Source organism: Scardinius erythrophthalmus (assembly GCF_964197995.2).
Source record: "Scardinius erythrophthalmus genome assembly, chromosome: 10".
Taxonomy (NCBI): domain Eukaryota; kingdom Metazoa; phylum Chordata; class Actinopteri; order Cypriniformes; family Leuciscidae; genus Scardinius; species Scardinius erythrophthalmus.
In genome coordinates this window covers 42,812,209-42,824,365 of record NC_138230.1, presented here as the reverse complement: position 1 = coordinate 42,824,365, position 12,157 = coordinate 42,812,209, and the positions used below count along the sequence as shown (strand labels likewise).

Here is a 12,157-nt window from a genome sequence, read left to right as displayed (position 1 = left end):
CTTGCAACGCCAAGGTTTCGGGTTCGATTCCCAGGGAAAGCAAGAATTGATAAGAATGTAAATGTGTACCTTGAAATGCAATGTAAGTCGCTTTGGATAAAAGCGTCCGCCAAATGCATAAATGTAAATGTATACTGTATGTTGCCGGGTGCTTTCTACTCTACTCTACTCTACTCTACTCTACTCTACTCTATTCTTTCTTTCAGTTCCTTGTCTTTCAAACTTCACTGCTCCCATGGGCACAGTTCTTTCTCCGGATTACCCAGAGGGCTATGGGAACAACCTTAACTGTGTGTGGCTGATCCTGTCAGAGCCCGGCAGCCGTATCCACCTGGCCTTCAATGACTTTGACCTGGAGGCTCCATACGACATCCTGACCGTGAAGGATGGAGAGATGCTGGACTCGTCTGTGCTGGGCCGCTTCACTGGGGCCGAGGTGCCGTCACACCTCACCAGCAACAGCAACATTCTCCGGCTGGAGTTCCAGGCCGACCACTCCATGTCAGGCAGAGGTTTCAACATCACCTACACCAGTGCGTGCTCCTCCTTAATGGGCTTCTAATCTGCATTATGTCTGCATGGAGCATTTGTTGAGCATATATGAAGCATGAATTCTGCAACGCAATGTTCATTTTTAGCATGTGTTGTGTTTTAAAGTTTACTGATAGCAGTTACTGCTTTTTCTCAACAGGTATTGATATAATCTTATATTTGAATAATTTGTTTTTACAGTTATAATTTACCGTATTGAGAGAAGTTCTGTTTTTGATAATAACTGTTATATTCAGTCAATTGTTTTTAAAAAATCTCCTTTGTTAAATCTAAATAGTTAAAATATAAATTTGTTATTTGGTCAAAATATTTTGGACTAATAATAATACTTAGTCAAAAGGTTATATTTTTCATGAAAATATCCTGTAAATGTTATAATATAATATAATATAATATAATATAATATAATATAATATAATATAATATAATATAATATAATATAATACAGTATCCTTTATATTGAGTTAATATTATATTTAGTTTTATATTTATGCATTTAATATTATATTTCAAAAATATCCTGTAAATGTTATATACTCTATGTATATATATATATATGTGTGTGTGTGTGTGTGTGTATATATATATATATATATATATATATATCATAAACAGTGTTTTAAAAAATCTATATTAACATGCATTTCAATCAGTAATTTTGTTGACGAGATTAACACTTAATGAGAGCACAAAATAATGTTCTGTAATATATAAATCGATTGCATTTGTGCTGAAAACTACAAACTAAAAGGTGTCTGTTTACAGCAACTTCCAGGCGTGTCAGATGCTTAACCTATTCTTCGTCTTTCTGTCAGTGCGCCAGATCTCTCTTCCGCCCCTCATTAGCACATACATGACTTTAATTTACACAATGACTTCTTGATGGTCTTCTTTAAAGGAGATGTGAAATGTCACGATAATCCATCAAAGTCCTCAGAGTGGACATCAGTTTGCATGCATATTAGGTGCTCTACAGTAGTCGTAAATGCTGAACGTTAATATCAAGATCTTTAACAGACTGACACCTAACTGTTGTCTGTTAAGAGCTGTCAGGGCCGTGATGGAGCACCTTTAAATCTGTATTCATTCTGACAAACGTCATGTCCTTCTTGTAGGCCTTTCCTGTCACTACACATCCATCAGAAACTCAGGGTGTTGTGGAGACAGCCGCTTTCTCGGCCAATCGCCTTGGGCCTCCATATATGCTTCATAGAGTTATGATAAAAACAGCTGAAAGCTCAATAACAGTAAAACTGATAAACAGAGCCTGGAGTGGAAACCTGTCCTACAAAGTACCACAAATTTTGAGTGGAGGCTAAATTGAAGAGCACCACTTGAGATGGAGTGTCTTTCAAACTTCCTACTTCCTAAGAACATCACTTTAAACTTCCAGTTGTTAAAGTTCTATAAAAAAACTAATTTTTAGTGGCATAAATACTTTGACTACCCATGATGGCAAAAGCCTGTTCTTGACACCATATTACTATCTTATGTCATTCAATCTTCCAGCATTTGGCCATAATGAGTGTCCGGATCCAGGAGTCCCCCTGAACGCCAGACGCTTCGGTGACAGTTTCCAGCTGGGCAGCTCCATCTCCATCATCTGCGAGGACGGCTTCATCAAGACCCAGGGAGCAGAAACCATCACTTGTGAGCTGAACGGTGGCAAGGTGATGTGGAGCGGTCCCATCCCAAAGTGTGAAGGTATTTATCAGGGCAGAAGTGGACTGGAGTCCTGAATAAGTGCACAGTTGTGCCTGGTTTTCTATGTGACTCTAAATGGAATAGACAGTCACCTGTGGGTCAAAGAGACGAGGGTTAATAGGGCATGTAAACCAGAGGGCATGTGGTGGTGAGCAGCCTGTCATCTGTCATTAAAATCCTTGTCAATCCCTCCTTTTCGCTCAGCATGTTTCTAATTACACTGTAACTCTACTCATATGGTCAGAGGAATAGAGTGACAGACTAAAGGTGTCGCCCACTAGCCACTGTAACACCTCACTGTAGGTTTTGGGAGATTGTAAATATGTAAAGTGGGGTATATTGGACAGCCAACTGGTCTTTATTATTTATCAGTTCTGCTTTCTTCATTAAAGATACAAATGGAAGCTTGTTTCCGCCACAGAATAAAAAATACAAAAGCTAATTGCGACTTTTTATCTCACGATTTCGAATTTTGTCTCAGAATTGTGTGATATAAAGTCGCAGTTGTATGCTATAAAGTCAGAATTGTAAGATATAAATTCGCAATTGCGAGAAATAAACTCGCAATTTTGTCTTTTTTTTCCTCAGAATTGCATGTTTATATCTCACAATTCTGACTTTATATCACGCAACTGGGAGATATAAAGTCAGAATTGTGAGATATAAACTCGCAATAACGATGAATAAACTCGCAATTTTTACTTTTTATGTTTATATCTCGCAATTCTAACTTTTAAACACGCAATTTTGAGAAATTAATTCAGAACTGCACTTTAAACTCGCATTTGTGAGATAAAAATTATCTTTCAAAATGTTTTATTCTGTGGCGGAAACAAGCCTTCATAGATACATGTGATCATGCATACCACATATATATATATATATATATATATATATATATATATATATATATATGTGTGTGTATTTTTAAACAGTGAGGTTGTATAGAAATAAGCCTCTGGTCTTTCTACAGCTCCCTGCGGAGGACACTTCTCAGCTCCTAGTGGAATTATTTTATCTCCTGGCTGGCCCGGTTACTACAAAGACTCACTCAACTGTGAGTGGGTCATAGAGGCTGAACCGGGACGCTCCATCAAAATCACATTTGAGAAGTATGCTTTTTTAATTTGAGTAGATATTGTTGCTTTGGTACATTCAGTGAAAATTCTGAGGAAAATGTAAATTAATTAAAAAAGGATGCACTAAAATGATCAAAAGTGACAATAAAGACATTTACAAACATTTTCTATTTCAAATAAATGCTGTTCTTTTTAACTTTCTATTCATCAAAGAATCCTGAAAATGTGTCATGGTTTCCACAAAAATATTACGCAGCACAGCTGTTTTCAACATTGATAATTATAATAATATTTTCTTGAGCAGCAAATCATCATTTTAGAATGATTTCTGAAGGATCATGTGACACTGAAGACTGGAGTAATGATGCTGAAAATTGGCAGAAATAAATTACATTTTAAAACACATTCACATTGAAAACAGTTCTTTTAAATTATAATAATATTTCACAATATTACTGTTTTTACTGTATTTCTCAAATTATTGCAGCCTTGCTGAGCAGATGAGACTTCTTTCAAAAACATTAAAAAAAACTTACTCACCACAAACTTTTAAACAGTAGTGTACAAAAATGTACAGTTGTATCATTGTCTGCAAAGACATTTCATTATTCTCTATTTCTCCAACCAGATTTCAGACAGAGTTGAATTGTGATTTGCTGGAGCTTCACGATGGACCCAATCTACTCTCTCCTCTGATTGGCTCGTTCAACGGCACCCAGGTGCCTCAGTTCCTATTCAGCACCGCCAACCACCTGTACATGCTCTTCACCACTGACAACAGTCGCTCGAACAGTGGCTTCAAGATCCTGTATGAAAGTAAGTGAACGGTAAACTTTCCACAGTTTCAGAACATGCTATTTGGAAGTTAAAAGTGAAGTATGTAGTTTCTGCGACACACAAAAACAAAGCATATATTCAAACAACCTTGCAAACGTCCCTTTTGCGCGGCAGTCCTCCCCCAACTCAGGAATCACAAACGCAACTCATACGGGTGCTTGTGAAGGCATGATGTCTCAACAGTTAGAAAGTAGGTGACTTCAATATAATGTCCAACATAGGAATACTTTTAGCTGTGTTGCTATGTGTCATGAGTAATTGAGTAGCCAATAGTCTTTCTAGAGCAAAGCATGAATTTCACCACACCTGTTTGAGGAAAATCAAAGTGAACATTATAAACTGCTACATTTGTCTTTCTGAAAGGGTGCATGATGATGATTGATATATAGTATTGAAGCTTCAACTGAAGCGCGTTTCATCGCAATGCCCCATTCGCTTTGAAGACGGGTTTAATCTTTTTAAGGTCTAAACACAGCAAATTTTGTCTTGCATTCCTGTACCTTTAGTATCTTTTTCTCTGTAACGTGTCAGTCATGGCCACGCCCAAAACTCACACTATTGGTTAAGCTGGAAAGAGATTGACAGATCCGAGCGAACTCTCAATGTTTTGATGGTGCCTGGGCGGTTTAATTCGAACTCTTTTGAGGGAGATAAATCCATTAATGGCATACTAATAGCAGTCAATGAACAATAATTTGGGTTAAGAGAATGTATTTTAACATAAAAACTCTTACATACTTCACATTATAGAGCATCATTATAGGGCCGAAGGTTAATTAAAATGCTCTTAAATGACGCTGTTTTGTAAACTTCATATGCCTGACTATTCCTAGGCGTAACAATAGATGCCTACTCCTGCCTGGATCCAGGGATTCCAGTCAACGGTCTTCGTTACGGTCAGGACTTCTCCATCGGCTCCACCGTGTCTTTCGGCTGCGACTCAGGCTATCGCCTCAGCCACGAAGAGCCATTGGTTTGTGAAAAGAACCACTGGTGGAGCCACCCACTACCCACCTGTGACGGTTAGTCTCCTGAGACATTTGTAGTACAAAAAGAATCCTTGTGACTGTTTTGTAAAGAAAAAAGGTGATGTGTCAATTTACATCTTGAATAAAAGAGGTTCAGAGTCGGTGACAAAGAGGGTTTAATAGACCGTATTAGTAAAGCAGGACAGTGCTAAACAGCAGGCTTGTGCTGGCAATGAACGCTGGATGAAAGACGTTACCTGTGTCTTGCCCTGTCAGAGCTTCTTAGGCTGCTTGTCCTTCGGCTATTTGATTACATTCTTTCGCTTTCCTTTCTCTAAGGCAGCTAAACTGAAACAATGTGATTCAATGCAAGGCCATTAGCCCGTCGCTGAGGAGGACTCTGAGAGGCAATTTGCTGTGAAGGCTGCTTTAGCTGATAGGAACTGATGCGCTCACCAGATTAGACATCCAGAGGCACTTTTTACTGCAGTCATCTCACTTCCATGGGATCTAAATGCAGCTTACATTAGAGGCATGCACCTGCCTACACTGCTGTCTGAGGTAACATGGTCTGTGGAGACTGGACATGCTCCTCCACTGAGCACCAGGCGGGGTTTAAGAAAGAAGTGCATGGACATTGATCCAAATAGAGCAGTATGAGGAAGAGTTTCTGACCAATAAGAGTGTATTTTTGTTATAGATGGATAAAACTCTGCAAGGCATGAACACTATACATTGAATAGAGTTGCATCAGTAAAAAAAATTGACTCCCTATCTCCCAGGTCCCTGTCTTGTCAGCTAAATTGTTAATGGAAGGAACTGAATTTGTATTAATAGTAGAAAAGTGGTCTTTCCAATTGTGGTCTCAGATTTTTGGACCCCACTGGATTGTAATGGATACAGATACACTCCCGTTCAAACATTTAGGTTAGATTGTTTTCTGTTTTTGACTCTTGTGCTCTTCAAGGCTGCGTTTCTTTGATCAAAAATACAGTTACAATTTACAATAACTAATTTATTCCTGTGATCAAAGCTGAAGTTTCAGCATCATTACTGCAGTCTTCAGTGTCACACGATCCTTCAGAAATCATTTTAATATGATGATTTGTGTAATGTCTGGTCAGGCAAAAGAAGAGGTGATGGAGAGGTGGATATGAAAGCAGCTAAATAGCTTTATTTATAAACAAAAGCAAAGAAGATCATGCAAATAATAGGAGTCGCAGGAGTAAACAAACATAACAGCTTTGGCATTTGCACAAAGATAATACTGGACAAGGAGAAGAATTAAACTGAGGGCTTAAATACACAGGAGAAAACAAACTGAACAAGAAACAGGTGCACAACGCAATCCATAACCATGACAACAAAAAAGGAAATTTGCATTTTAGTTTCTCCCATACTGATTCTAAACTTTTGAACAGCAGTGTATGCAAGTGCTTCAGAGTTTCAGTCACTAGGAACCAAGATACAGATGTTATTTTGACATGTCAGCTGATAAGCCAAGTATACGAGCTGATAGAAGAAAGAGATCGTTTATGGTTGTATAGTTCCATTTGCATCTATTGAATTTATGTGAAAGGTCTGTTTAAGTAAGTACTTCACTCCCTCTGCCCTAAAGCACTCTGTGGGGGGGATGTTCGAGGACCGGGAGGCACCATCCTTTCCCCTGGATACCCTGAGGTCTATCCCAGCTCCCTGAACTGCACCTGGACTGTGGAGGTCAGCCATGGCAAAGGTAAAACCACTACTGATATCTTACCTACATTTTACCACGACTTATATAAACATTTATTTGAATATACCAGATACTGCAGAATAATACACAGTATGAACTGATGATAGGATAAAAAGCAAGCTCCGAGAGACCATCACATAGTCTGTCATGAATACAGATGTAGGTTATTGTCCATGCCCTACTCTCAGATATCATTATCCAACCTTTGAGTTCAGAATAATGAAAGTTCCTCTGAATTTTAATTTCCCATGGCTGCTAATGCATATCAGTTTTGAAGGCCATTATGTTTAGTGGACAGATCAGTTAGGACTAAAAATACACTTTTCTCTTTCTGACAAAAAAGGGTCAGTATCAAAATTGTCTTTGTTCTACAGTACTTGACCTCAGTCAAGGGCTGTTGCTTAATTTCACAGGGCCTGAGAAAAAGTTTTAATGAATGGGCCCCATTCTCACTAGTAAGCTATACCCTTAGTGGGACCCCCATGCCTTGAATAATGAGCTTGACCTCAAATGCTGGATCATTCCTTTTACCCTTCTCTCTTTTTCGTCCGTTTTCTTCCTACTCCAATCTCCACCGGACCGTCAGAAGTTGACCAGAAACTTGAACCATGCTTCATTTGTGCATTGGTTTTGTTTCCCCAATAGGTGTTCAGTTCACCTTTAACACCTTCCACCTGGAGGATCATCATGACTATCTGCTCATCACTGAGAACAGGAGTTTTGTTCAGCCACTCGCCCGCCTCACAGGCGCAGAACTGCCCTCGCCCATCAATGCAGGACTCTATGGCAACTTCAAGGCCCAGCTACGCTTCATATCTGACTTCTCCATCTCCTACGAAGGTTTCAACATCACATTTTCAGGTGAGGAGCGTCCTGGGGAACAGGGACGCTGGGACAGTAGTTGAGTCCTTGTGTTGTATACACTGTGACAGTATCGAGTTATTGTGATTGTGCTTCAAGCAGGGTTATTTCAGTTTTATTATTAATTCGGACCGTGGCGGCTCTAGTTTATTATTATTATTATTATTTTATTCTTGCTTTATTCTTCTGAATAAAATACATTCTCGTATCCGAGCATTCCCCATTGAAACCATTGTTTATAGGCACATTAAAACATTTATTAAACCTTATTTTATTTTTTAGGGTTTTAAATACTTTTTTTACTTTTAATGAAAGTAACTCTGAAAGTCAAATATGTAAATTTTTTATGTTAATTTTAGTTAACTTTATCTGAATGGCATGTGCTTTTGTCGTTTTATTAGTTTTTATGTTGCTATTTAGGTTTAATTTATTTAGTTTTAATTTTTATTTCTAGTTAATCATTTTAACATTTTGGTTTGTTGCCAAGGCAACATTTCTAATTTTCGTTTAGTACATTTTTTTTCAACTAATATTTATATTTTATTTTATTTCAGCTTTATTTCAATGAACATAAATGTTTTTAATAGTTTTAGTTACCGATAATAACCCTGGCGTCAAGTATTTTATTTATTCTTCTGAATAAGATACATTTTCATTACATCTTCTTATACTTTGTCAGAATATTTTAATATTTTTGATGAATTTAACAAAAATGAAAACAAAAAAAGTAATGTATAATTTTCTTTTCAAATATGAGCTAAAATGTATTTTAAAAAATAGAGCTATAATCAGGATATAAACAAGAAATAATGTAACACTTTAATTTAATTTCACATGTACTTACTGCATGTACTTACTATAGTAATAACAGTAAATAATGCATAATTACAAGTAACTAACCCTAAACAAACCCTAACCGTAAGTCTATAATAAGTACATGTAGTTAATTAATATTACTCACTACTTATTTGAGTAAGTACAATGTAACTACGTCACCTTAAAATAAAGTGTAAAAAAAAAAAAAATTGACGTTTTTTGTATTTTCAAGTTCATTATACACTTTTATTTTAAGGTGTCATTGTTACAGTGTAATTACATATTTAAGTAATATTAAGCAACTACATGTACTTACTATAGGGTTAGGGTAGGATTAGGATTTGGTTGAGGGTCAGTTGCATGTAATGGTAAGTACATGTAACTTATGTAACAAGGACACTGTAAAATAAAGTGTTACCTTTACTTCTAATACATATTACATAAAATGATCAAATTCTTTCAAATTCTGTTTCTCTCAGAATACAACCTGGAGCCATGTGAGGATCCAGGAGTGCCTGATTTTGGGCGGCGTAACGGTTACAGCTTTGGCATCGGAGATACTCTCACCTTCTCGTGTAACATGGGCTACCGGCTGGAGGGAGCGCCAGAAATCATTTGCCTGGGAGGGGGTCGGCGCATGTGGAGCGCACCTCTGCCAAGGTGTGTTGGTACGTTGTCAGCTGTTTTCATTCATTTAAACTTTTATTCTCTTGATTCACTACCAAATGGCACTCCACATGGACATACTGCTGATTCTAAAGAAAGATTATGCTGACGTTTTCACTTTGACTGTCAGCCCGATGATGAACCTGCTTTTACAGAGGATAAATCAGAGGGTTTCAAACAATGAATGGTTTAAAGGGGACAGTTCACCTAAAAAATTCGTTATCTACTCAACCTCGAATAGATTCAGACTTAACTTGTATGAAGTTATAAACTTGCATTAACTTGTAGGTTCTTTCTTGGAAAACGAAAGATGAATTTTTACAGAATATCCTGGCCATTCTTTTCAATATAATGCAAAAATAAGTCCAAACACCGTGTCCTGACCAGACGTGACACGACAACGCAACATGCAATAATTTTCCATGTTAATCAGGGTTTTTGTTCAAACCAGCCGTCTGGAACATTTCAGATCTTGAAAATAAATTAGGAACCAAGTGTGAACAAAAAAGCGTATTCCTTTGACAAAGATTGTTTTAGTCACTCAGTATGTATTTTTAATAATGTTAAAATGGTGTAATATTTATTAATTAGATTATGTACATATCCATTTTGTTCAGAGAGACTCCGCCCATACGCTCTTCTGATTGGCTGTGAGTTTTGATTGATTTTGTCATGTCTCGTAGTCGCTTCTGGTGTGGACAGACAAACTATTCGTCGCTGGAATCGCATAAGCGTCTGGTCAGGACACGGTGTGAGGCCGTCACAATAAAAAAAACCACAATTTTCGAAGAAAGTCATACAGATTGACATAAAGTGATGACATGAGTTTTCATCAGATTACTCCAATATGGCCACGGTCACTTTCTTTGCTTGGCTCGAAGTCGAGCCTGATTACGACAGAGTAATTGGTTCCTGCTGCTTCCCTGGAAACACAAAGGGTCATCGTGTTACCGTGCAGAGGGGGTCATGTTTCCATTTTGGTTCCCAGAGCTAATAAACTCCAGGACAGAAGCGTATTTCCACGCCAAACTTCCTTCACAGTTGCTTTCACAATTCAGCTTGGCTGGCTATACTACCGAGAGCATTTGAAGTGATTTAGTAGCACTATTGTCATGTTTCAGTGTTTCTTGATTGTATCTCTCAGTGTATCTTGCTCACCGTTGTCAGTAAGTGACTCCTCGGCAATAAAGCATTCATCAGACGTAGACGGAGTGGGCTGAAGCGGCATCAATTGTAAGTTAGCCGTGCATGTCACAAGACAGGGGCATAAACAAAATAGCAATTATAATAATGGAGAACTTTTGCTAGTGTCGCTTCACTTTTCTCTGGTCATGAGGGGTCACCGGCCATTTTTCACATTAATTGAAAAAAATAATAACTGCATTTATCATGGCTGTTTGTCTTCGGATTTATTTATTTATATTTATTCTACACTCTACCAGGAGGTTGTGTCCCCACAATATTCTCCATAGGTAAAACAAATCAGTTCTGGAAATCAAGGATCACATCCGAACAAGGTTACATCCAGTTGTCGGATTTAAGTGTGGGTGACATTGCCAGCTGCCTACACAAACAAATCGGGAATGAGGGTTTGCGCAAATGCACTTTTTTTAAGCTCATTTGCACGCGTCACATTTTCACATCGGTTAGGACTGTCACAATATCATATTTTCACTAGGTGATTATAGTGGCCAAAAGGATTCATAATAACAATGGTTTAAAAATATATATAGTTATCCAGGGCTTGACATTTACTTTTTTTGCTCAATAGCCACTGTATTCCAAAGTTACTAGCCACTCAGTATTTTAACAGGCCAAAATTTTGACATTGATACCATGGGGGAAAACTGCCATATAGATATTTTTTATATTATATCATAATTTGCCTAATATGCCTGCTGTCACTTAAAGGGGTGGTTTGGAGTGAAATCAACCTAGGGTCCTTCGCACTATGACCTCGAGCCAAACATCCCCGGTAGTGGTAGCATTAGCTGTCAGGCAAGTGTTATTTAAGTAAACTCCTGATGTACTTACTAACTTTCCAATGCCTTGTTTTATGAGAACAGAACCTATTTGTACTACTGTAGAAGTTTGGTACCATTCCGGGCATTATTAGTGGGGTAATTTACGAGATACAGCCTTGGATCCATTAGCGCCTGCACTAAGCCATTCGGCTGATATCTCTAAATAAGCTCTAACTTTAATAATGTTCGACCGAGGGGAAAAAGGCTTCTGGCTCGAGGTCATAGTGCAAAGGACCCTAGGTTGATATTACTCCGAACCATCCATTATACTGTTACACATGTGATTCATGAGAGCGAGAAAGCACAGCTGGTATCATGTATCTATTCTGCAGAAAATTGTCCTAGGGTGCCATACAAGCTGGAACTGCCACAGTTTACTGGTTCTTGAGATTGTAACAGAGCGACAGCAGTGACTGTAACACCTCGAGGACCTGAAGGTGTTTTTAGTTTTGGATTAAAACCCATACCTTCCACTTGAGGGGAGTTAGACAAAGGCAGTGTATTCATCAAAATCACTTGACAGTAACACAGGCCTCAGCTTTCCCTCCTATCCATCACAACTATCGATTTTACATTGCAAAAGAAAACATTTTTTTTTTATATAAAATAAAGACAAATGGGCTTTCTAGGAAACAATTAGGGCCAAGGGGTTAGAATAGGCAAGTGTGTTAGACATGACAAAGACATAAAACAAGCTCCCTCTGACCAATGGGTGGAACTATCTAATTGGCCCGACCAATGACCGACGAGGAGAGTGTTTGGGAAACCTGTTCATTTATTTTTGCAATTGCATTTGTGGCACAGGAATGACACGGTTTAGCTTTAAACTTGTTAAAGTTCCTTCAATTAGTTTATTTTAAGCAGTAATCTCACAGATCTGTTCAAGGAGAAATATGTTGAAGCCAACGCAGAACC

General features: G+C 37.9%; 1 protein-coding gene across 1 annotated transcript in view; it reads left to right on the top strand.

Annotated features, from left to right (window-relative positions):
* csmd3b (CUB and Sushi multiple domains 3b) overlaps positions 1-12,157 on the top strand; it is a 455,685-nt gene that overhangs the window by 271,557 nt on the left and 171,971 nt on the right. Inside the window, exons 14-21 of the mRNA XM_081376961.1 lie at positions 207-533; positions 2,062-2,256; positions 3,230-3,368; positions 3,964-4,151; positions 5,006-5,194; positions 6,759-6,875; positions 7,521-7,736; positions 9,032-9,220. Coding sequence (XP_081233087.1) covers positions 207-533; positions 2,062-2,256; positions 3,230-3,368; positions 3,964-4,151; positions 5,006-5,194; positions 6,759-6,875; positions 7,521-7,736; positions 9,032-9,220 — 1,560 coding nt within the window. The remainder of the gene's footprint in view (positions 1-206; positions 534-2,061; positions 2,257-3,229; positions 3,369-3,963; positions 4,152-5,005; positions 5,195-6,758; positions 6,876-7,520; positions 7,737-9,031; positions 9,221-12,157) is intronic.